The sequence below is a fragment of the Rhinopithecus roxellana genome, chromosome 1 (genome assembly GCF_007565055.1).
Source record: "Rhinopithecus roxellana isolate Shanxi Qingling chromosome 1, ASM756505v1, whole genome shotgun sequence".
Classification (NCBI taxonomy): Eukaryota; Metazoa; Chordata; class Mammalia; order Primates; family Cercopithecidae; genus Rhinopithecus; species Rhinopithecus roxellana.
Window position 1 is genome coordinate 56,321,022 of NC_044549.1, and position 24,357 is coordinate 56,345,378.

The following is a 24,357-nucleotide window of genomic DNA, read 5'->3' on the forward strand; positions in this document are numbered from 1 at the left end:
CCCTGAAGGAGTACTCCCAGGAAGCTTGTCCCCCCAGGTCCCTGTATCCCCGATGACTCCAGGGCAGGGCCCTTTTTCCCCGGGGAAGTGATGTCTTACCCATAAGACTCCCCAAGGGTAATATCACATGCACCCTCAATCGCCTAGGATAGGGCCCTGGGTCTGGTTGCTAAAATGCCAGGTGTCTAGGGATCCACACCTCTTGGAGGATGCTGTATAGCGGGAGCAGGCCTGGCCATCCCAGGCGCAGTAAGGGTCCCGGGCAAGGCAGCAGTCAGCACAGGCAGCCCCATACGCCTGGCAGCGGTGCAGGCTCAGGTGCGTGACACCCACGGCTGATGCCACGTAGAGTTGTTGCTGGGGCAAAGGGTAGGGCCTTGTCAGTTCCTGTCGCACAGCCAGCCTCACCAATAGCCATCTAGGCCGGGCTCCTCTTCCCTGTTCCATGTCTCAATTTACCCATTCCTGTGCCAACGGCATGACCCTGCGGGGATGCAGGCCCTGTCCCCATCCCTGGCCCACCTGGCCAAAGACTTACCCTCTTGGAAGAGATGGTCATGGTCTTGACAGGTGCTGGATCCTAGAAAAAGATAAAGATCAGCTTAGGACCCCAGGGACCCCCTCCCTGCCCTGACCTAGAGGTCTTGGGTCAGAGGCTGGGACTTGGGGGAGGGTCAAGGTGAAGAGGTCAGGACTAGGTGGTGTCACACCCACCTTGAAGACCTCCACCTCCTCTAGCATGAGCTCTTCCATCTCCTGGTCATCCTTGGGTAGCACAATGACCTTCTGCACTGTCCCGCGGTCTGGAACGGGCCGGGCAGGGCCTCAGTGGGGCTGGGGATGCTGGGGAAGGGGTACCAGCCTCAGCCCCTTCCCCCACCAGGGCCCAAACCCCCCTAGGGCATTGGAGCTGAAGCTCTGTGCCGAGGTGGAAGAGTTTCCCCAGGTCAAAGGGGACTGGCCCAGGACACAGGGGGTCATGGCCAGGGTCTGCCCCCACCAACCCAGACACTGATTTTGGGCCCTGCTGAGAACAGGACACGGGGGCACGCATTCTCCTGTGTTTGGGCTGCTGGAACTGTAGGGGGTGCACTGTGTCATGTGTTGCACACATGAGCATGTGTATGGCCTGTGTATCCTGGAGGTGTCTAACATCTGTCTCCACCCCTTTCCTGACATACATAGGTCTCCAGATGCCCAGTGTCCCTGTTCTCCTGGGCCCCTGTGGATGGAAATGGGAATGGGGTTTTCTCACCCCTAGCCTCTGTTATCCCAGCAATAGGGAGAAGGCACCAAAGGATGAAGATGAAGAGGTGACTCTGATGAGCTTGCAGCAAGCCCTAGCAGGGCAAGCCCTAGCCCCAAGGATCTGCACCCCGCACCCGGTGGGCCCAGCGTGGGAGAGGCCGGGAGCAGCAGTGGGTACCTGTGCCCAGGAAAAGCACCTCATAGCGCCCGTCGGCTGCATCCACCTGGTCCACAGCAACAGTGGTGAGGCGGTAGGGAGCACCTGTGCGGACCACCAGGGGCCGCCGCTGCAGAGGGTACACGGCCTGGTACATGAGTGGGTGGCTGCGCATGAAGTTGATCACCTCATCAGGATAGTCCTTGGTGGACTTCATAGATGGTGTGAAGGTTCCACCGGGGCACTGTGGACAGGTGGCAAGTGTCAGTCCCAGGCTGCCTGGGCAGTGCAGGCTGGAGCCATTAGCTTCAGAAGAGGCCGCTGCACTGTCCCCACCACCTCAACCTGCTTCTCTCCCCAAAGCCCCTCTCCAGGTTTCTGCCCTGCACCCGACCTCTACAGGTCCTGCTCCGGCCAAGGTCCCACATGGTCAAATGCCACAGCCACCTCCCTGGCCTCATGTGCTATGACCTCGTGGCAGCATTTGGCCAAGCAGACCACTCCCTTCCATGTCCCACTCCCCACCCTGTCATCTCCTTTCTCTCTGGCTGTTCCTAGGGTCTCACCCGTCTCCCTCCTGCACAGCTGGACTGCAGGCCCTGACGTCCTTGTCACATACCAGGCTCACTCTCCTCCTTCACATCTGGCCCATCCTTCTGACTCCAGGTTACCTCTGGAGGGAAGCCTCCCCTGTCCCCCGCTGAGACCAGCTTCCCCAGCCCAGTCCTGACCACATGGAGTCAGACTGCATTGATCAGATCCGCTGCTCTCCTGTTTAGACTCCTGCATCAGCCCAGTGTCACATCAAGATAAAGTGACACACCTCTGTGACCTCTGAGACCCTGCCTGAGGCCTGGCCCTGCCCCTCCCCAGCTCTTTGCCTCCTGTTCCTCAGCTGAGCCAACCTCCAGCCTGCCTCCAGTGTCCGCCAGGAAGACGCTTCCCTCCAACCTTTGGCTCCCAGACAGCTCCACAGCGGACCCTCTGAGGAGCACCCAGCACACCATCTTTGTCCCAGAATCCTGGCTGGGCTCCTCCACAGCCTGAACTGTGTGTGACGGCCCGTCTGTGTGCACTGCAGCTCACTGCCTCTGCTGGCTGGGAGGGCCATGATGGTGGGGTCCATGTTGCAGAGGGCCTGACCCAGAGGCCTCTTAGAAGATGAAGGGGAGAGGCAGGATGAGTGGGGTTCTTACCGTGCCCGGCCGTGGGTAGGGCATCTTCCCTGAGAAGGGCATCCACTGGTAGTTGGGCCCCTCTTTGTGGGCAAAGGGCCCGTTGAAGACCATGCGAATATCAGCCATGGAGTAGACACACACGGCAGAGCCTCGGAACACGGAGCTGCGGGCACGGCAGGTGCTGCTGAGCGGGACAGGGTCCCTCCCCAAATGCCCCCTCCCCACAGCTCACCACTGTGCCAGGGTCCTACACGAGTTATAATCCCCCAACGGGGCCACTTCCTGCCACTGCTGGCCCCGACCCCAGCCTCACCCAGAGGAGGTAAAGACAGCGTAAATGACAGGGTTCCTCACGTCCTGGGTCTGCTGGACAAACACGTCCTCTGGGGACAGAGGAAGAAGGTATTGGAGGGTGCCTTGGGTGGGAGCCCCTGGGCCTCACCCACTCCTGCACAGGGGAGGGGGCCCACCAAAGGCACCCTGACCACCCATCCAGCCTCTATCCCTCTTGCTGTAGCCAGAGCACCCTGCCTGCCTGCTGGGCACTCACGGAGCTCATCAAAGTGAGTCTCAATGCCATCCTCGCCCGGGACGGAGCAGACGAGCCGCGCCTTCAAGAATGTGCTCCACTTGTTGACCAGGCAACAGTGACCACCGTCATCATTCTGGGGGTTGGGGCAAGAGGCCAGGTCAGATCAGCTCTTGACCCCAAGCCCTGGCTGAAGCAGGGCTGATGAAGGCAGAAGTGGTGGAGGAGACAGCCTGGTGGCTCTGCCAATGCATACCAGGCAAATGCGCCCAATGCGGGCATACACAGCGGGGCTCTGTGGCGCCTCTGCCGACCGCTCACGGAAGAAGAAGTAGAGCTTATCATCATTGCGCTCCGCACTGTCAGGAATGAGCTCAGCATGGATGAACGACGGGTCTGCAGATAGCAAGGGTCAGCTGGGTGAGCCCCTACTCTGATGATGCCTCTGATGTTCTCCAACATTCCCAGCCAGGTACAAGAACACCCCCAACTCCTCTCCAGATAAGAAACTAGCCCTGCCCCAGGTAGTCATAGGCTAAATATGTCCCCAATCCCCCGACATGTGCTTCTTTGCGACCTCCTTGCTGCATCCCAGACACATGGCCATGGAAGGGCTCCTGGGGCTGCGCTTACCGTTCAGCCACCGGGAGTTGTACTGATCCGTGCGCATGGCCGTCTGCTTTCCAAGTGTGCGGAAGATGGCTGCGTCAGTGCCCATAAAATCGATGTACACACCAGCATAGAGCTCCTCATCTGTGGGTGGGCCAGTGGGTCAGTCAGAGGACTGCTGTTTGCTAGGGCCAGGGCACAGCTCAAATGACTTCCAGGGCAGGGCTTTATCTCCCCGCTCAGGCTCCCTGGGGCATGATCTTATCTCCAATGGAGTGCTGGTCAGTGTTTCACCACTGGCTCTGGGAGGGTTGGGATTAGTAACAATCAGCTCTGATTAGTAGCAATAGCCCATTTCTGTGGTGTGAATACTCCTGCCATGACTAATTTCAAGCTACCAACCTGAGGTCACTGAAAGCAAAATCAGGAAGAGCTGCCAACACCACTGTACAGTATTTCTGCCCCACAGACACAACAAATGTAAATCACCTCAAGAGCATAGCTAATACGCCAGGTGCAGTGGCTCATGCCTATAATCCCAGCACTTTGGAGGGCCCAGGTGGGTGGATCATTTGACGTCAGGAGTTGGAGACCAGCCTGGCCAAGATGGTGAAACCCTACCTATACTAAAACATAAAAAATAGCTGGGCGTGGTGGCGGGTGCCTGTAATCCCAGCTACTTGGGAGGCTGAGGCAGGAGAATTGCTTGAACCAGGGAGGGGGAGGTTGCAGTGAGCCAAGATCACGCCACTGCACTCTAGCCTGGGCAACACAGCAAGACTCCATCTTAAAAAAAAAAAAAGAAGAGGCCGCGCATGGTGGCTTATGCCTGTAATTCTAGCACTTTGGGAGGCTAAGGCAGGTGGATCATGAGGTCAAAGAGATCAAGACCATCCTGGCCAATGTGGTGAAACCCCGTTTCTACTAAAAATATAAAAAAATTAGCTGAGTGTGGGCCGGGCGCAGTGGCTCACGCCTGTAATCCCAGCACTTTGGGAGGCTGAGGAGGGCGGATCACAAGGTCAGGAGATCGAGACCATGGTGAAACTCCATCTCTACTAAAAAATACAAAAAAAAAAACTAGCCGGGCAAGGTGGCGGGGGCGCCTGTAGTCCCAGCTACTCAGGAACCTGAGGCAGGAGACTGGCGTAAACCCGGGAGGCGGAGCTTGCAGTGAGCTGAGATCCCACCACTGCACTCCAGCCTGGGCGACACAGCGAGACTCTGTCTCAAAAAAAAAAAAAAAAAATTAGCTGAGCGTGATGGTGCACGCATGTAGTCCCAGGTACTCGGGAGGCTGAGGCAGGAGGATCGCTTAAACCCGGGAGGCGGAAGTTGCAGTGAGCCAAGATCACACCACCACACTCCAGCCTGGTGACAGAGTGAGACAACCGTCTCAAAAAACAAAAACAAACAAACAAAAAAAACACACACAAAAACAAAAAGGAGCATAGCTAACAATAAAGCGTAGTGAAAGAATTAGGAAGCGCCGGGCGCGGTGGCTCAAGCCTGTAATCCCAGCACTTTGGGAGGCCGAGACGGGCGGATCACGAGGTCAGGAGATCGAGACCATCCTGGCTAACACGGTGAAACCCCGTCTCTACTAAAAAATATGAAAAATTAGCCGGGCGAGGTGGCGGGCGCCTGTAGTCCCAGCTACTCGGGAGGCTGAGGCAGGAGAATGGCGTGAACCCGGGAGGCGGAGCTTGCAGTGAGCTGAGATCTGGCCACAGCACTCCAGCCTGGGCGACAAAGCGAGACTCCGTCTCAAAAAAAAAAAAAAAGAATTAGGAAGCATACGCACACCTCAGTTTACTGGGCTTTGTGCACTGCAAATACTGCATTTTTTGTAGAAGGAAGGTTTGTGGCAACCCTGTGTCAAGCAAGTCTGTTAGCACCATTTTTTCAACAGGATATGCTTACTTTGTGTCTCTGTGTCACATTTTGGTAATTCTTCTTCTTTATTTTTTTCTGAGACGGAGTCTTGCTCTGTCACCCAGGCTAGGGTGCAGTGGCACCATCTTGGCTTACTACAACCTCCTCCTCCCAGGCTCAAGCAATTCTCTTGCCTCAGCCTCCCAAGTAGCTGGGACTACAGGTGCCCACCACTACATCTGGCTAATTTTTGTATTTTTAGTAGAGATGGGATTTCGCCATGTTGGCCAGGCTGGTCTCAAACTCTTGACCTCAGGTGATCCACCCGCCATGGCCTCCCAAAGTGCTAGGATTACAGACATGAGCCACCGTGCCTGGCCTACATTTTGGTAATTCTTGCAATATTTCAAACTATCTGTTATGGTGATCTGTGATCAGTGATCTTTGATGTTACTATTCCAATTATTTTGGGGCACTGTGAACCTCACCCATATAAAACAGTGAACTTAATTGATAAATATTGTGTGTGTTCTGACTGCTCCACTTACTGGCCATTCCCCCATCTCTCTCTCTCCCTCTTCTTGGGCCTCTCTATTCTCTGGGACACAGCAATATTAAAATTAGATCAATTAATAATTCCACAATGGCCTCTAAGCGTTCAAGGGAAAGGAAGAGTCATACATCTCTCACTTTAAGTCAAAAGCTAGAAATGAGCCAAGTGCAGTGGCTCACGCCTGTAATCCTAGCACTTTGGGAGGCTGAGGCAGGTGGATCACTTGAGGTCAGGAGACCAGCCTGGCCAACATGGCAAAACCCGTCTCTACTAAAAATATAAAAATTAGCAGGAGTGGTAGTGGGCACCTATAATCCCAGCTACTTGGGAGGCTGCGGCAGGAAAATCACTTGAACCGGGGGGTGTGGAGTTGGGGGGTGGAGGTTGCAGTGAGCTGAGATCATGCCACTTCACTCCAGCCTGGGGGACAGAGTGTTAACTCTGTTAAAAAAAAAAATAATAAATAAAAGCTAGAAATGATTAAGCTTAGTGTGGAAAGCATGTTGAAAGCTGAGATAGGTCCAAAACTAGGCTGCCAGCACCAAACAGTTAGCCAAGTTGTGAATGCAAAGGAAAAGTTCTTGAAGGAAATTAGAAGGGCTATTCCAGTAAACACACAAATGATAAGAAAGTGAAACAGCCTTATCACCGATATGGTGAAAGTTTTACTGGTTTACGTGGAAGATCAAACGAGCCACAACATTCCTTTAAGCCAAAGTCTAATCCAGAGCAAAGCCCTAACTGTCTTCAATTCTGTGAAGGCTGAGAGAAGAGAGGAAGCTGGAGAAGAAAGGTTTGAAACCAGCAGAGGCTGGTTCATGAGGTTTAAGGAAAGCAGCCATCTCCAAAACATAAACATGCAAGGTGAAGTAGCAAGTGCTGATGGAAAAGCTGCAGCAAGTTTTCCAGAAGATTTAGATAAGATTATGGATGAAGGGGGCTACACTAAACACGATTTTCAATGTAGATAAAACAGCCTTCTGGCCAGGGCCAGTGGCTCACACCTCTAATCCCAGCACTTTGGGAGGCAGAGGTGGGAGGATCACTTCAGGTCAGGAGTTCGAGACCAGCCTGGTCAACATGGCAAGACCCTGTCTCTACTAATAATACAAAAATAAGCCGGGCATGGTGGCATGTGCCTGTAATCCCAGCTACTTGAGAGGCTGAGGCAGGAGAATCGCTTGAACCTAGGAGGCAGGGGTTGTGGCGAGCCGAGATGGTGCCACTGCACTCCAGCCTGGGCAACAGGGCAAGGCTCCATCTCAAAAAAAAAAAAAAAAAAAAAAAAGAAAAAAGAAAAGAAAGAAACAGCCTTCTCTTGGAAGAAGCTGCCATCTCGGATTTTCATGGCTATCAAGAAGTCAATTCCTGGCTTCAAAGCTTCAAACGACAGGTGGACTCTCTTATTAGGGGCTAATGCAGCTAGTAGCTTTAAGTTGAAGCCAATGTTCATTTACTATTCCAAGAACCCTAGGGCCCTTAAGAATTATGCGAAATGGGGGCAGGTGTGGTGGCTCACGCCCGTAATCCCAGCACTTCGGGAGGCAGAGGCGGGTGGATCACGAGGTCAGGAGATTGAGACCATCCTGGCTAACACGGTGAAACCCCATCTCTACTAAAAATACAAAAAATTAGCTGGGCGTGGTGGCGGGTGCCTGTAGTTCCAGTTACTCGGAAGGCTGAAGCAGAAGAATGGCGTGAACCCCAGAGGCAGAACTTGCAGTGAGCTGAAATCGCGCCACTGCACTCCAACCTGGGTGACAGAGAGAGACTCTATCTCAAAAAAAAAAAAAAAAGAATTATGCGAAATCTATTCTGCCTGAGCTCTATAAATAACAATAAAGCCTGAATGACAGCACATTTACTTACAGCATGGTTTACCGATTTTTCTTTCTTTTTTTTTTTTGAGACGGAGTCTCACTCAGTTGCCCAGGCTGGAGGACAGTGGAGTTATCTTGGCTCACTGCAACCTCCACCTCCCAGGTTCAACCTATTCTTCTGCCTCAGCCTCCCAAGTAGCTGGGATTACAGGTGCACACCACCACACCTGGCTAATTTTTGTATTTTTAGTAGAGACAGAGTTTCACCCATGATGGCCAGCCTGGTCTCGAACTCCTGACCTCAAGTGATCCACCCACCTTGGCCTCCCAAAGTCCTAGGATTACAGGCGTGAGCCACCATGCCTGGCTGGCTTTCTGAATATTTTAAACCCACTGTTAAGACCCACTGCTCAGAAAAAAAGATTCCTTTCAAAATATTGCTGCTCATTGACAATGCACTTGGTCTCCATCAGAGCTCTGATGGAGGTGCGCAAGGAGACAAATGTTGTTTTCATGCCTGCTAACACAACATCCATTCTGTAGCCCATAGACCAATTTCAATTTTCAAGTCTTTTTTTCTTTTGCAATGGAGTCTCTCTGTTGCCAAGGCTGGAGTGCAGTGGCGCGATCTCAGCTCACTGCAACCTCCACCTCCCGGGCTCAAGTGATTCTCCTGCCTCAGCCTCCCTTGTAGCTGGGATTACAGGCACCCACCACCATGTCTGGCTAATTTTTGTATTTTTAGTAGAGACAAGGTTTCACCATGTTGGCCAGGCTGGTCTCAACCTCTTGATCTCAGGTGATCCGCCTGCCTCCATCTCCCAAAGTGCTGGAATTACAGGTGTGAGCCACTGCATCCAGCTAGTTTTGAGTGTTTGTTACTTTTTATTGTTGTTACCTTTGTTTTAATGTTTAATTGTAAACTTACGTAATTAAAAAATTTTTTTTTTTTGTATTTTTTAGTAGAGACAGGGTTTCACCATGTTGTCCAGGCTGGTCTTGAACTCTTGACCTCAAATGATACACCCGCCTCAGCCTCCCAAAGTGCTGGGATTATAGGTGTGAGTCACTGAGCCTGGCCTTAACTTTTAATAATAGTTGTCTTTAACAACTGGCTCAAAAAATTCCTGAAAATTTAATAATATACCTGCTTCTAACATATCACATCTGAGGCTCCCCCAGGGCAGGCCCTGTCTTTCCTCATCAGACTGATTTGGGCTCTGCCATCAGGACCTTCTCACTTGCCAAGAGCGGGAGGATAATGTCTGCCCCTTGACCCCAGGGCCTTTCCCAGGCTTGGAGGCGGCACAGTGCCCAACAGCTGCTCTGAGAGGCAGACTGTTGAATAATCAGAAAACAGACAGCATGCATGAGCCAGGGTCACTGGTGGGTTCATCCAACCTGCAGTTAGGGGCAGCAGCTGCTCCTGAGACCCCAAGCAGGACCCCTACTCAGAGAACAGCCCCCAACTCTCCCAGACACCTACCCAGACCAGAAACATGCTCTCCTCGTCTGATCACAGGGCCAGAACTCTCCGTTGGTGCTTCCCTACAGGGCTCTCCCAGCCTCTCAGACACATCAAGAACATGCTTTGGGACTGCCTCTCAGACCAGCCCCGATATGCACTCGGCTTATATTCTCTTCTAGGAAGCCTGTGGTCAGGAGGGTTCTGGACTTTGCATGGACCACGTTGTGTTTCAAGGTAGGACCTGGCATCCAAAGGGGTCAGGCGGAGGCTTCTACCACCCAGTCTCTGCCCTTGACTCACAATGGGGTCTGGCCTGCACCCTCTCCCCCTTGCTAGGTGGGGCCTTCTGGGGAGTTCAGGGACAGCCTAGTCACGGTCTCTGCCCTTGGGTAAGTGTTGGTGCCATTCCCCATCTCCAGGGACAGAGGCCACACATTGAGACTGTAGAGCGGGGTTGGGGGGCACTCACTGATGAGGGCCGATGCTGTGTCCAGCTTGGGATCATATGGACACTTGCCCTTCCCTGACTCGAGTCGCTCAGGCTCCAAGTAGAAGATGTAATCCTGCAAGGTAGAGCGGGGTTCAGCATGATGCAGGCCAGTCCCTCAGCCAGGAAGTGTAAGGTCACCAGGCTTCCAGGGTGAGAATGAGCCCCCAGGCATATCCTGAGCCCACCCCCTACACTCCCCAGAGCTCCTTGGCCTTAAACTCCATCCAGCCAGGTCTCCCAGGGCAGAGCCATGCTGTGGGCTCCAAGGAAGGTGCTTCCTAGTCCCAGGTCTTAGGGAAGACCTGGGGATCAAGTCTCAAGGGGCCCTGCCTTGGGGGCTATGCGATGGACATGGAGTGGGCTTGTAGGGGCTGAAGCCCCTCCATGCCAACTGGCTCACAAAGACATTGGCCAAGACCCCCTGGACTACAGAGGCACAGCTCTTTGCTGTGGCTGCCTGTCTTGGGTCAAGAAGGAGTTGCAGACCTGGCCAGGGTAGGAGTGACTGGTTAAGGGCCTGGGGTCCTGCCCTTTGCCATCAGGTCTGTCCAGGCCAGAGAGCTCTAAGGTTACTGTATCCTCAGGCTTTGTGTCCTACCTGTAGTCCTCAGGATGGACCCATGGGCCATGACCTTTCTCCTGCCCCTCAGCAGAGCCCCCAGGCTCCACGTCTCCCCAGGGAGCCAGGAGTCAAGGAGTCCAGCCCAGACCACATGGAATTCACAAAGCCCCCCCATGCCTCCCAGCCCAGCCTGGAAGATGCTAGAAGAAAGGCTGGAAAAGGCACTAGGATGGGGTGAGCACATAGGCCACAAGAGAAAGCCAGGCAGAGGGAGGGAAAGGGGCAAGGAGAGAGGAACAGACGCAGGAGGAGGTGGCAGCAGGTGGCAGGATGGCGATGGGAAGGTGCACACAGGCCTACGTCCAGTTACACTCTGCACACATGTCTTACTGCACACACAGGGGTGCATACACAGCTCTGAACATATCACTGCCAGCACACGGAACCCCCTGCTCACACTATGGACACACACACACAGAATCCACATGATCCTGCATTTCTGCACTCTCCACCACAAACATGCTCTGTCATTCGCCGGCAGCCCATGCCCCCCTGCCCGCCCCTGCCCAGCCCCAGCTCTCCCAGACCAGACCCAGGTCATGACTAACGGACAGATACCACCCGGGAGAAGAGCACCCCAAGCACGTGAGTGTGCAGGACACCTGTGTCCACAGATGACCCATGGGAGGCATGGGGCACGGACACTTGGGAGTAAGGTGTCAGACTGCACTCATGTGCCACTTTCTACTCTGGGTGCTGAGTGAGGAGGGCCCACATCCACACTGTTGTGTGCTCTTGTGTGTCTACACACATGCGTGCTGAGGGCTAAGGCATGGCTGTCCCCAGGGCTCCTGTCTTCCCCACCTGGCGGCTTCATTATTTCTTGCCTGTAGGGGTCACACTGAGGCTCACATGAGTCCAGCTGGGCATGCCTTCTGAGCCTGAGGGCACTTCAGGGGAAGGGGTGGGGACAGTGTGTGGGCACAGAGGTAGAGGGGAGGCCCTAGGGAGGCTGGCCTCAGGTGCAGCCCCAGGGTGAGTTCCGCTCAGAGGCAGTGCTGCCTGGCAAAGGCCTGGAGGGATGAGGCCCACCTGGCGTGGGGCTGTGGGCGTCGGGCGGAGGGCACCATCTGTGGCTCTGCTGCCGCGACCTCTGACCGCCTGCGTCTGGGTCCATGGTGTGACCTGAGAAGATGAGGAACAGGGGTTAGAGCTGAGGGTGGCAGGGGCTGGGGGAGCGGGCTCGGGCTGCCAGCCTCTAACACCACACAGGCCAGGAACACACGCGAACACGTGGGACCCCAGAGCACGTCTATGCGTGTGCACATACATACACACAGGCTTGGCACACTCCTGCACACACAGGTGCCCCTCAGATCCAGTCACTCTCACACATGCCCTACAAGTTCACATCAGCTCACACACATGCCCACATGGAAATGGAAAAGGGTGGAAGCAGGCAAGAAGGGGCAGAGCTGGGGAAGGGGCAGCTCCCCACAACCCCGGCCCTGGGGGAAGAAGGCAGCTCTCCCCCAGGCCACATGGTAGAAGCTGACCCAGGTGTCCAGTCTCCTGTTGCAAGGCCCCCACCAGGCCCTCTGACTCAGCCGTGGGGGCAGGGTCCACAGGCATAGTCAAGAGAGCTGTTGCCACATATGGAGCAAGTGCTTACTACGTGCCAGGCACAGTGCTAGGAGCTTTGGGAGCTTTAGCTCACTGCCTCCTCCTCGCACCAACCTGTGAGAAAGGCAGCGGTTAGCCCCATTTTCAAGTGAAGAAACTGAGGCTCAGTGAGGTGAAAGAAATCACTCACCCAAGATCACAAGGCTTGGAAGTGGCAGGGCTGCAGCTGAAGCCCCTCCTCCCATCAGGACCCTGGGATGCAGCCACCAGTGGGGGAAACACAGGGCCAGGGTGGCTGGGGCTTACCTGGGCACGGCGTCCACGGTTCACATAGGTGCACATGGGGTTGTAGGCACCTGTCCCGCACACATACAGATGTGTTCGGTTCCAGGGCTGGATGAGCCTGACGAAGTTCCCACACTCGCCCTGGGGCCAGAGGGAAGGCTGCATAGGTGCCCTGGCCAGGCCTGCCCCCTCACTGGAGTCACCTGCCCCCCTTCCCACCTGTGGATCCCACCAAACTCACGTTGCCATCCTTGCCTGAGAGCACGCATTCCTCAATGCGCTGTGGGGAGGCTGCCCAGTGTATCTGCAGAGAAGGGGGTCAGAGGGTGCAGTCTTCTGGACATGCCCTGAGCCCTGGGGCTCCATGCCCACCCCACGTCCCACATCAGGGTCAGCCCTTACAATGAGGGGCTCGCGGTTGATGTCGTGCAGGTCCAGGGACAGCACGTAGTCCTTGCTGCCCACATACATGCGGTCGTGGTCCTCATCCTTGAGCAAGATTCGGTAGTCGGTTGTGTTGAGCAGGAAGTTGAAGAAGTGGGCAGTGCCTGTGGCCTTCAACTCTGCAGGTGGAGGGCAGGGCACCAATTAGGACCTTCAGAACACCATCCAGCCATACCCCCTCTGACAAAGGGGAGACTGAGGCCCTGAGGTTCCCCTCAGGACTCCCACCACACAGTGGTCTTTTTTTTTTTTTTTCTTTTTATGAGATCAAGTCTCACTCTGTTGCCCAGGCCACGGTATAGTAGCGAGACTGCGGCTCACTGCAACCTCCATCTGCTGGGTTCAAGCGATTCTCCTGTCTCAGCTTCCCAAGTAGCTGGGATTACGGGTGTCAGCCACCATACCCAGCTTATTTTTTGTTTGTTTGTTTTTTGAGACGGAGTCTCACTCTGTCGCCCAGGCTGGAGTGCGATGGCACAATCTCGGCTCACTGCAACTTTCGCCTCCCGGGTTCAAGCGATTCTCTTGCCCCAGCCTCCTGAGTAGTTGAGATCACAGGCGCACCCCACCACGCCTGGCTAATTTTTGTATTTTTAGTAGACATGGGGTTTCACCATGTTGGTCAGGCTGGTCTTGAACTCCTGACCTCGTGATTCACCCACCTCAGCCTCCCAAAGTGCTGGGATTACAGGTATGAGCCACTGTGCCCAGCTCACACAGTGGTCTTAAACCTCCAGCTTCCCTTCCTGAATCCTTCTCAGCTCCGTCTTCAGTCCCTGACAGACTGGGAGGACAAAGTGGGACAGGTAGGCAGGCCAGGGAAGGCACCACACTCAAAGCTAAACCCCTGATTCATAGACAGCCCTAGCTAGTCTCTGGAACCCAAAGAAAGGGTGGTGGGTGCAGGCCAGGGTACGCAACAGCATCAAAGAGTTTTTGCTCAGGTGGGGGTTAATGCTCCCACGCTCAGGGTGGGGCCAGCTTCACACAGGGGCTTAAAAGGGTTAATGAGCAGATAGGGGTGTGGCCGGGTATATCTGGGACAGCCCGCAGACTCTGGCATGGAGCCTGGATGCCCTGTTCTTACTCTGGCTGCCCACCAGGCAAAGGGCACAGCTGGTGCACAGCAAGGTCCTCACTTGGTCTGAAGCAGGTTAGCCAGGAGACCAGAAAGCCCTGCTGGACGTACTGCCCTACAGACCCCAGCTTCCCCCAGATCCTACAAGGCTGCTAATGGTGGAACTACTCTCAGGCCACTTTGAATGATCCAGGACAGTCATTTCTTTTTTTTTTTTTTTTTTTTTTTTTTGAGACGGAGTCTCGCTCTGTCGCCCAGGCTGGACTGCAGTGGCTGGATCTCAGCTCACTGCAAGCTCCGCCTCCCGGGTTGACGCCATTCTCCTGCCTCAGCCTCCCGAGTAGCTGGGACTACAAGCGCCCGCCACCTCGCCCGGCTAGTTTTTTGTATTTTTAGTAGAGACGGGGTTTCACAGTGTTAGCCAGGATGGTCTCGATCTCCTGACCTCGTGATCCGCCCGTCTCGGCCTCCCAAAGTGCTGGGATTATAGGCTTGAGCCACAGCGCCTGGCCCAGGACAGTCATTTCTGAGAAAGAGGCTCTCTCCCTGGTGCTACAACCCTGGGGTCAGGGTTCAACTGGGTCCTCTAGTTTCCTTTTTACATGAGTCCAGCAGCCTTGGCCCTCCAACTCCAGGATGCTGGGGAAAAGTCCTTCCTAAGGATGAAGGACAAGAGGGGGCTCAGCCAATGACAGACAAAGGACTCCTAGAAGCTTGGGAACCTGCCTCCAAGGGGAGGGAGAGCCGAGGGGTCCCCTTGGCAAGCCCCTTCTCCACCCACCCCCAGCTATCTTTAGCTCAGTAGAAGAGGGAACATTGTAATGAGGATGATGAATATTCACACGCAAAGGGGGCTTAAGATAGCAGCACAGAGAAGAGCGCACGCGTATATACACATGGCACAGGCATGCACACGGCGCACACATGTCTTGCTACACATGAGGCACTCACCAAGGGGGTCACACATGTCTCATCTCCCCTCCCCAGCTGGTAACCCATTTCACAGGTGGGGCAGTCAAGGGAGAGGCCTGGGCCAGGCCCCAAGGCACCTGGAGGGGGGAGAACAGCTAGGATCTGAGGCCCTAGACACAGCCTGAAGGTGGGGCAGAGGTGGGCTGGGGTCAGAGGGTTCCACCAGCTGACCCAGAGCCCATGTCTGGTCCCAGGACCTCACTCTGAGAAACTAGCGGGTAAGGAAAGGCCTTGCCCTGCCTGGCCCTGACAATGCGGTGACAAGGGAATGCAGGTGATGACCTTGGTCAACCACTGGGATGCAGGGACGCCGAGGGATCAAAGGACCGATCCTGCCTGGCGATGGCCTCGCCGGCCTGTCCGGCGGCGCCTCTGAAGTCCTGGGCAGGGCGGCCTGGGCACCTGTCCTGCACCTGTTGTTGGGCCACACGGAGTCTGCCGCCTGGCCACTCACCCACAGTAACAACAGGAAAGTAAACATTCCCCCACCCCCAGGGCTGGGAAGTGGCCAGAGAGGAAGTGGGGCTGCCAGTGGAGGCCCCCCAGGCTGGGACAGCCCGCCAGGGGTTATTTATACCCTGGCTGGGGGCATGGCTCGGTCGTGCCCTTACCTGTCCCCTGGGCTAGGGGGCACTTTGGGGGCAATGGCAGGGGGAGGGGGTACAGGCTTAAGTGGGTGCCTTCAGACACAGGCACTCCGGGTAAGGGGAAGCTTCAGCCATCAAGCCCCTAGGAACCCAATCAGCCATAATCCCCCCGCTCCAATCCTGCCCAGCCTTGGGCCTCTACAATCTCAACCCTGCACCATGACTTGCAGAGCCCAAGGCCCAAGTCTGAGTCCCCCACCCTCTCGCAAAGCCCCAGCACTCCCAGGCTCCAGCTCCCTCTGTGAGAAAGGCCGTAGAGAACACTCAGAGGATGAGGAAACTGAGTCCCAGCTTAGGGGCAAGAGATTAGCCTCGACCCTCTCTGCCTCCTGCCCCCAGTCTGGCCCTTAGTGGAGGTGGGGGTGGAGGGAGCCCCTTGCTCAGTTATCAAACACCCGCTGTGCACAAAGCCCTGTGCTCACAATACCAAGGGCACAGGGAAGGATGCCAGAGTGCTTGGGGGTGGGATTCCCACCCAGGTCCATGGCTGAAGGAGGGGGAGGCCCAGGGGAAGCCAGTCCTGGTGGTAGAGACTGCTTGCCAGGAGGGCCAGTGCCGGAAGGTGACTCGCTCCCTATGGACAGGGCACATGACTCAGGACCTGCAGGACCCCTCCCAGTGGCCACGGGATATGGCGTCAGTGGCTCTGGTGTCACAGGATGTGATGCTTTGATCACTGTGAAAACAGAGTGGGGGGAGAGGGGAACCCCAGGAGGCCGTGCATGGTGGGGAAGGGGTGGGACCCAGGGTCAGGGATCCTTGGCTGTGGCTTGAGTTTCTGGGTGAGCTTCATGACCTGAGTTGGGGGCACTCTCGCTCTCTGACCCTCATTCTCCAATCTATACCATCTCTCAGGCCCTCCTGGTACTGACACTCAAAGTGACCCTGAGGATCAGTGACCCCGTTCTGATCTCAGAGAGAGGCTCACAGCCTGGCATGCCTCGGGTCTTCCCCCAAACCATCCTTCATGGGTGTCTGCCTTTCAGGGAAAGTAGAGTGGGATGGGGTCCCAAGTCCTTCCCCAAGGAAGCAGGCTTCCAGGTGTCACTACCTTTTGTAGGACATTCACCCCCATTCCCACCCCAGCTACCCCATTTCCTAGTGCTAGACTGGGGAGCAGAGAGGGCTATAAAGCAGGAAGGGGCCTCCTGTGGACTCAGCTCCAGCCTTCCCAACTCCAGGGTGTCCCTACCCCAACCGCAACCTACAGGAATAGAGCTAAATCCCAAATCATTCATCCAAACCCAGACTACCAGAGGGGAACCAAGGTGGAGAGGGGTGGGAACTTCCCCGGGTCCCAGAGCAAAGAATGTATACAGTTCCAGCCTTCTCAACCCACAGCTGGACTTCTTATCCCACTCATGCCAGACTGTAGGTGAAAATTGAAACAAGGGGCCCTGTGACAGCCCTGTACTCCCAGCTGCAGACAGGAAGACTGAGGCCCAAAGGAGAGTGGTACTCACCCCAGGTCACAGGGTGAGAGGCAAAACTGGTGTCCTGTCCTCTGCTCCCCACTCCACCATGAGGCAAAGGAACTGGGAGCCTTCATTCCTCCAAGAAGCCTGGGTCAGAGCAGGGGGTGGGCAAGTAGCCCTGTGTATCCTCCTCCAAAACCTGCCGTCAGCAGGGGCCAGATCCTACCAGGCCCCAGCTCCCTTAAGGGACAGGGACTTGGGACAGAAGGAACAAAGGAACCTGGGACCTGAGGTGGCATCAGTGGGGGGCAGGACTGATGCAGACCCAGTCGGTCATATCCTCAGGCCAGTCCCCACATCTGCTCCACCTGTCCCAGGCCCGGCTCTGGCAGCAGGAGCACCATGCCTCCTCGAATGCCATGGCAACGTTGAGGGAGGGGCTGGGCACGATCAAGGGTTCTGTGGGGATCAGGACTCCAGCCTGGATAAGCTTTGACCTTAGGGGAAGGAAGGGTGGTGTGCCTGGGTGCTGTCTCCTGGGAAGGGCTCCCCACCCCCATACTCTCACCCAGGCTGGGCACAGGTTGGGAGGGGTGACATCCGGGAAAGATTTTCCCGTCATGGGGAAGGAAGAGCCTTTTCTGGCATCAGACACCTCATTTCCGCAGCCGTTCCTGGCCTCCAGGACTCTCTCGTGGCCGTCAAGCACTTGGGGTCCTGGCCCAAAGCAGCCTGGCGCAGGTCCAGAGGCGGGACCTTCTTAGGGCACAGGGGGCTGGGTCCTGGGGGACCCCTGGTCCCTCATCTCTGGGAAGCAGCTGGTGACGCCTTACTTTAAAGGTGGGGGCAGGCGAGGACAGGCACTGAGGAGGCGTGTCCATAGCCCTTACCCGAAGACCCCAAGTGGGCAGCCCCTACCCCTTGCTGCTGGTCTCCAGGACATCAGGTCTGTGTCCAATGAGGCATGGGCTGCTGAAAAAAAGGCGTCTTGGAGCAAAGGTGGGCAGCCCGCCCCCTTGGTTATAGCCCCACAAAGCAGCAGGCCCTGACTGACAGCATCACCTCCCCCAGCAGTGATGGGGACTGGGGGTGATAGACAGATCCCTGCAGCCTAGCTCAGACCTTTGACCTCTAGTGAGCCAGTACAGCCCTAATCCCCGAGCTGAAGAGAGATGGGACTGGGGGCCAAGGGGAGGCCCAGGCCTGGGTCTTTGTCAGTGTTTCATCCACCAGAAAGACAGACCTCCTGACCTTCTGAGGAGGGAAACTGAGGTAGCCAAGGCTATGGTAGCAGTGGCAGCAAGAGGCATGGCAGGGCCCAGGTGGTTCCTACTGGATACTCCCACAGGATCCAGGAAGGGGTGGCCCCAGCCCTTTTATCACTCCCCCAAAGCTGTGAGGAGCCCCAGAGGAAGGCCTGGGGACTGGGCTGGCCCCCTGGCTCTCAGCCTAATCCTCTTTTAATGAGCGGCCAGCCGGAAGGCCTCAGCCCATGGCCACAGACCTACAACCCCGGGAACCCCAGCCAAGCTAAGTGGGGAGGGCAGAGAGGCCCAGATGCCTTTGCACGTACCTTCCCCCTGCTTGGCACACCCACTTACACCCCAATGACACCCTGATCAGGCCAACCCAGGGCCCAGCATGTGCAGAGATACACCCAAGTGACACCTGCCTTGTGCTCTCACAGACCCACTCTTGGGCACTTACTATTTGTTCAAGCCCAGGTCCCACATGGGGTTGGGCAGGGGAGCCTGATCTGGGGTAGCTCCCTCAGTTCCCCCTTTTTCCCCCATGCTCTGGATGGGAACCCTAGAAGCCAGACCCCAGTTGCACCCTCCCCAGGGAGAGGTTCCAGGTTCCTCTGACCCTAAGCCCCTCGAGATCTGCGCCCCCATACCATCTCTAGCCAGGCTTTCCAGATTGGAGACCCAGAGGGCCTCTCCAGGAGCCACCCACACCAACCCCCACTTCCCCCCAGGTAGGTGAGCCAGGTCGGTGCCAACAAAACCAATTACAGCCACTCTCACCCAATTAGCAACTAATTATGGTCTAGTAGTCCATTCAACATAATTAACATGTAAATGACTCCGCATGTTTTTATTCAATAATCGCTCTGACTGAATTTAATTTAAATGTCTGAACTGGGGACCCAGTTACCGTATTTCACCACCTAGAGCTGCCACTCTAGGAAATGCAGTGGGAAATGTTGGCTCCTCCAGGGCAGAGGGACCCCAAGGCCAGAGGCCAAGGGGACAGACGCCACTGGCTGTGGCAAGGGTGGAGATGGTTATGGTCTCTGCATCCCTGACACATCTATCCCAGGGGTGCAGGGAGTTGGTGAGGTCAGAAGAGCCCCAGAGGGACCCTCAAGATGGGAAATCCCCTGGAACAAGGGGCTCCTTTGCAAGGGCTGCTGTAAACATCCCAGCTGTTCAGTAAACACCATACAGGGGTAAGAGCCCAGCTGGGCCAAAACGCCACTGTATACTTCCCTCCCATTTCAGTGACTGAAGGCTGGGGGCAGGGGGCTGGGGCCAGCAGGTCCAGGCATGCTGTTCCCACGCCCGTTCCGCCCCAGCGCTCACCTACTCCGCCCAGGACAGGATAGGCTGAGGGCACAGCTCAGCCTCAAACCAGGAAAAGCCGGAAGTGATGGAGCAGCAGGATCACTCCCTGACTCGCTAGCCCAGAACTAGGGGTCCATGCCTCATCCCCGAAGGACACCCAATGACTTCTGACCTACTGTCCCAAAAGATGGGGGCTCTCTGGCCTCAGCACCTCCACTGAACCCTGCCTTCGCCATGGTCCCATGCACCTGACCATCCTAGGCCTGGGCTAGTAGTTTCAGAGGCCTAGACGTCCCACTTGGAACTTAACAGCGTGCATGGTTGCCTGTGAGAACACATTTGGGCATTCACCAGCCGGGCAAGTCAGGGCTCCGGCTCAGCTTTGGAAGGACACTGTGATCAAGACCTGGCCCTGAGCAGGGGGTGGGAGGAGGTGACCAGACAAGCAGATCACACAGGAATGTGCCCCAAGAAGTATGAACGGGGTGGACAGAGGGGCTTGCTCTGAAGGGGAGGGCTGCACTGATCCATTTCTCAGGTGGGGAGAGTGAAAAGGCCATTCAGTGAGTGCCTCCAGTTTCAGAGACCCCCGGGGGACCCACCCCCTCCTCCCACATTCCAGACCTGGCCCGGAAACCCCTCACTCCTTCCTCCACCACCTCCTCCTCCCCATGACTGCAAAAGACAACAAACTCTCCATGGCTCATTTACTCTGATAAATCACCCAGACAGACAGGCCAGGATGGGACCAACAGGCTGGTGGGTGTCAAGACCCTCCCCCTGTCCTGGGCCCAGCCCCCATCTCTGCGGCCTTCCTCAGATTCCTGCGGTCCCTGTAGCCCCTTCACATCACCCAGCCAGAGATTTCCAGAATGTTCCAGACAGTCTTAGCCCCTCCCCAACATTTTGATGGGGAAACCGAGGTACAGGGCAGACAGGTGCGTGCTCGGGGTCAGCCTTGGAGGATGCAGTGAGGCTGGGTTAGGACCTCAGCAGGACTCAGCCGGTAGCCAGTCAAGGGCAGGCAGTGAGCACGCCGCACAGGCCCTGGGCCCAGCCAGGACAGCGCTGATAAAAATGGCAGTACAGGCAGCCCCGGGAGAGGCCCCCTGAAGTGCTACCCACTCAGCCTTGGGGCTGTAGAAGCCCAAAGGGCTCCCAAATTCTCGCTGCTCTGCCAATTGTAGTGTATGACCCTTAGAAGGCAACCGTGCTGGCTGAACAGCAGATACATGAGGCAGTGAACTCTGGCCGGGGGGAAATGAGGGCATCAGCATCGAGCCCCAAGTGGGAAGGAACAAGGCTCTTGGCTGGGTACAGAGACGTCCGAGGAAAGAGCATGTCCGGGTAGGAAGCCAAGAGGGGTGGCAAAGGGAGGGGTGGAGGCAAGGGGGAGTAGGGAGAGGAAGGAAGGAAGAAGAGTGGGGGAAGGGGGATCCGGAGCTGAGGCTTCCTGATCCCTGGAGGGGCCGGTTGCTTTGGGTCTGTCTTTGCCCTGCAGAGATGCACCAGATAGCCAGTGCTCTCCCCTCAGCCCGGTGAGAGTGCCAGAAGTCAGCCCAGCCTGTCAGCCTAGATGAGCCCTGCTCCTTCCCCAACAGGCTAGCCCCCCAATCCTAGGCCAGCAGCCACTGCCCAGACCCCATTCTTTGCTGGGTCAGGACTGGTGGTCAGGGACTGGAGCCCAGGAGGCCTCCACCCTCTCCCTGGGGCTGCCCAGCAGCCTGGGTTGGGGGCTGTAGGCCTGCCAAGCTCTGGCACCCACGTGAGCTAGGCTTTGGATTCAGACCATAGCCTTCTGGCATCCAGGCCTCTGGCAAAGGCCCTCTTGCTATTTCTAAGAAAAATGCAGCAGGAATCCTCCCTGCTTCTCCAAAGTTCCCAGGGCTCCTTGAGGCGGGGCTCAGATTCCCAGGATAGCACCAGGCCAAGCCAGGCAAGCATGCTTTCTGCCCAGCCCTGCAGATGCCTGAGTGAGCAGCCCAGGTCTGGTCACCCCTAGCACACACGGCAGGAGCTGAAGCAGCATTCCCAGAAGGAGTTATCGCAGCCAGCTGTGCACCCCAACCAGGCCTTGGAGCCAGTCTCTAGGGAGCTACTTCCAAGGCACCACTCCCGCCAAATGCATCCATATCACTGGAATTTTTCCACAATACATATTTAGTACCTCTGCCATGAGGAAAAAGAACTTAAACACCAGAAACAGAAAGTATAACTCCACATCTTTGTCCCAAAAGCAAGACTGCATCTAGCATCTGTCCTCTTCCCCAGGTGCTGCACCACATGCACCCTCCCTGTGCTCCGGTTCTTCCCTCCCCCACAACCTCCCCTCCCCTGCTCGAGATGCAGCCTCCTCCATGAAGCCTGCCCAGATACCCATCGTAGGAATTTTCCTCCTCCTGACCCTACTCTACCCACCCCACAGGGCTCAGGGTCCTTCCTGGAATCATTTCCAAATACCATCTCCCTTACCAAAAGTTAGAATTCTGAAGGAAGGGGTGAGGTAGTCCAGGACTCCTTGGGGCATGCCCCTGGACCTACCCTCACCTGCCTACCAGCCTCAGGATCGCTCCTGGTGACTGAGATTTCTTCCACAGTGACGATACTCACACAGCTAATCCTCCTGACAACACAATGAGGCCAGTATTGTTCTTACTCCCATTTTCCAGAAAAGGCAGTGGGAACACGGAATGATGTTGACCTAGCAAGGCCTACCAGCGGCCAGGATGCAAGCAAGACAGTCTGAGCCCTCATGATGCTGCTTCCACAGGGCCACTGCCATTCCCACCTTACACAGGAGAAACCAGGGCTCAGAGAGGCTAAGCCTCTTGGCTGAACTTACACAGCTAACACTGGTAGAACTGGGTTTTGCCTTTAAGACCAGCCAGCTCAACCACGACCACCACCACTTCTGCATTACACCAAATTTAAGCACCCCACTCTCCTGAGTGAGGAGATGGAGGTCTCCCAGGAGTCAAGGACCAGGTACCCATGGCCCTAAAGCCACCTTCAGAGCTATTAGCACCTCTGGAGGGGTCAAGGGGCCGGAGGTGCATACACACAGGTGCAGACAGCCAAGAGCCCACTCTGAGGTTCACTGTCTCCCAAGCTGCAGGGTGAAAGATGCCTTTATGGGCTGGGGTGAGATTTTTATCTTGGCGGTTTCTCTTTAAATTCTTTACGATTACGAAGCAGCGGGGGCTGCCAAGGAACATGATTTACTCCTTGAGCATGCACCAGCTCCTCGCTTAGTGCCAAGGGAAGCTGGAGCCAGGGAGGGAGGGGCAGGCATCATGCCAGGGAACCAGAGACAAGGCCTGTGCTGTGGAGGCCCAGCCAGTGGCGGTCCCATCTCAAGCTCCACTGGATCTGGAAGGCCACATCTGAAAGCCCCAGCCCCTGGCCTGGCTGACCCAGGCTGGGCGTCAGGCAGGTTCTCAGGCAAGCACAAGGACCCTATCTCCATTCTCTCCAAAGACCAATTCCTCGCCAGTTGGGGGATGGGCAGCTTCCAGGACCTCCCAACTCCAAAGCGGCTACTTCCAAATCTCTCAGGAGTAAGGCAGCTCCCATTTCCAGAAAACTGAAACTCCAGATCTGGGCTCAAGGGATCTGGGCTCAAGTTCATGCTTTGAGTCTTCCTTCCTCATCATCCTGGAACACCCACCATCCCTGGCTTGTGAGCTCCAACCCCCACTGTAGCTGCCAGAGCCTCCTGACTCCCGCCCAGCTCCCTGGTGCCACATTGGCCTCAAAGCTCCTGGGCCTCCTCCCCCTCCTCCCCCACCAAAACCCATGCCTTGCTCTGGCTGGCCAAGGAGCCCCTGGGGGACAAGAGCGGATCCTCTAGCTCTCCAGCCCTACCCCTACTCCTGCACCAGGACTGAGGGCTAAGGCCCCATCAAGGCTTGCTAGAGGCACCTCAACTCACACCAACTCCTGAGCGGAAGTCAATGGGCTGTGACCCTTCCTAATCTCTAATCTCATCATCTCCAAACCTGACAACCTTGGTCCTCTGATGCCACACGCAAATGATGTGAGCAGTGGCACTGTTCTGGGCCATTGGCCCAGAGGGCCCAAACTCCAGGCTGCTCTGGAATGGAGCCCTTTCCTCTCTTAGGCCCTGATGTTCCCATCTCTGACATGAGAGGCTTTGCTAGGGACCCTGCTCAGTGGAAGGGCTGGAGTGATGGAGGGCCGGATTTATAGGCTGGAAATAAGCAAACCCCAATTCTGTTGCTTCAGCAGACAGGGCATGGGGAGCCTGCCCAATGCAACCCCAGCCCTTTCTTTGGGAAACAAGGCTAGGAAGGCTAAACCAGAACTGCAGAATACTGGAATCTTCCTTGTTCCTAGCTCATGCGAAGGGTCTGTGCCTCCAGCACCACCACCATCTCTGCCCTCCACTCTCAGTCCTGGGACAGACTCAGGCATCAGGCAGAGCCAGGCTCCATCTCAGTCCTGCTCCTGAGTGACCTGGGAAGCTGCTCGGCCCCCGCAAGCCTCCTTCCTCACAGGAAACCTAGGCAGACCCTCCTCAGGCCTTGGAGGGACCATTGCTTGGTTATCCTCATGGGCTCCTACTACTATTTCGATTATGTTCATCTTTCCTGACCTCCCCTGGCAGGGTGACCTTCTGCTCCCTCTCCCTACTCCTGCCTCAGCTTCCCTAGCAGCACAACCATCTCATGTCATCACAGGGTCCTTCTACCCCACCAAGCATCTCTTGGCCCCAATCCCTGGCCAAACCCAGCCCAGGCAGCAGCAGTGTGTCGTGGGGTAGCTTCCTGGGAAAAAGTAAACACTCCCCAGGCTGAACAAAGGGCCTGGCAGGGCC

General features: G+C 56.1%; 1 protein-coding gene across 3 annotated transcripts in view; it reads right to left on the reverse strand.

Annotated features, from left to right (window-relative positions):
* Nucleotides 1-24,357, reverse strand: part of SEMA3F (semaphorin 3F) — a 34,729-nt gene that overhangs the window by 2,833 nt on the left and 7,539 nt on the right. For 2 of the 3 annotated variants that reach the window (XM_010369366.2, XM_010369373.2), the window contains exons 3-16: nt 12,800-12,960; nt 12,639-12,701; nt 12,419-12,538; nt 11,582-11,674; nt 9,907-10,000; nt 3,746-3,865; nt 3,369-3,508; nt 3,134-3,248; nt 2,897-2,966; nt 2,602-2,746; nt 1,427-1,649; nt 715-803; nt 539-580; nt 200-357 (exon numbers count right to left, since the gene is read on the reverse strand). In XM_010369366.2, coding sequence (XP_010367668.1) covers nt 200-357; nt 539-580; nt 715-803; nt 1,427-1,649; nt 2,602-2,746; nt 2,897-2,966; nt 3,134-3,248; nt 3,369-3,508; nt 3,746-3,865; nt 9,907-10,000; nt 11,582-11,674; nt 12,419-12,538; nt 12,639-12,701; nt 12,800-12,960 — 1,633 coding nt within the window. The remainder of the gene's footprint in view (nt 1-199; nt 358-538; nt 581-714; nt 804-1,426; nt 1,650-2,601; nt 2,747-2,896; nt 2,967-3,133; nt 3,249-3,368; nt 3,509-3,745; nt 3,866-9,906; nt 10,001-11,581; nt 11,675-12,418; nt 12,539-12,638; nt 12,702-12,799; nt 12,961-24,357) is intronic. The other variant, XM_010369379.2, reaches the window with a different exon arrangement.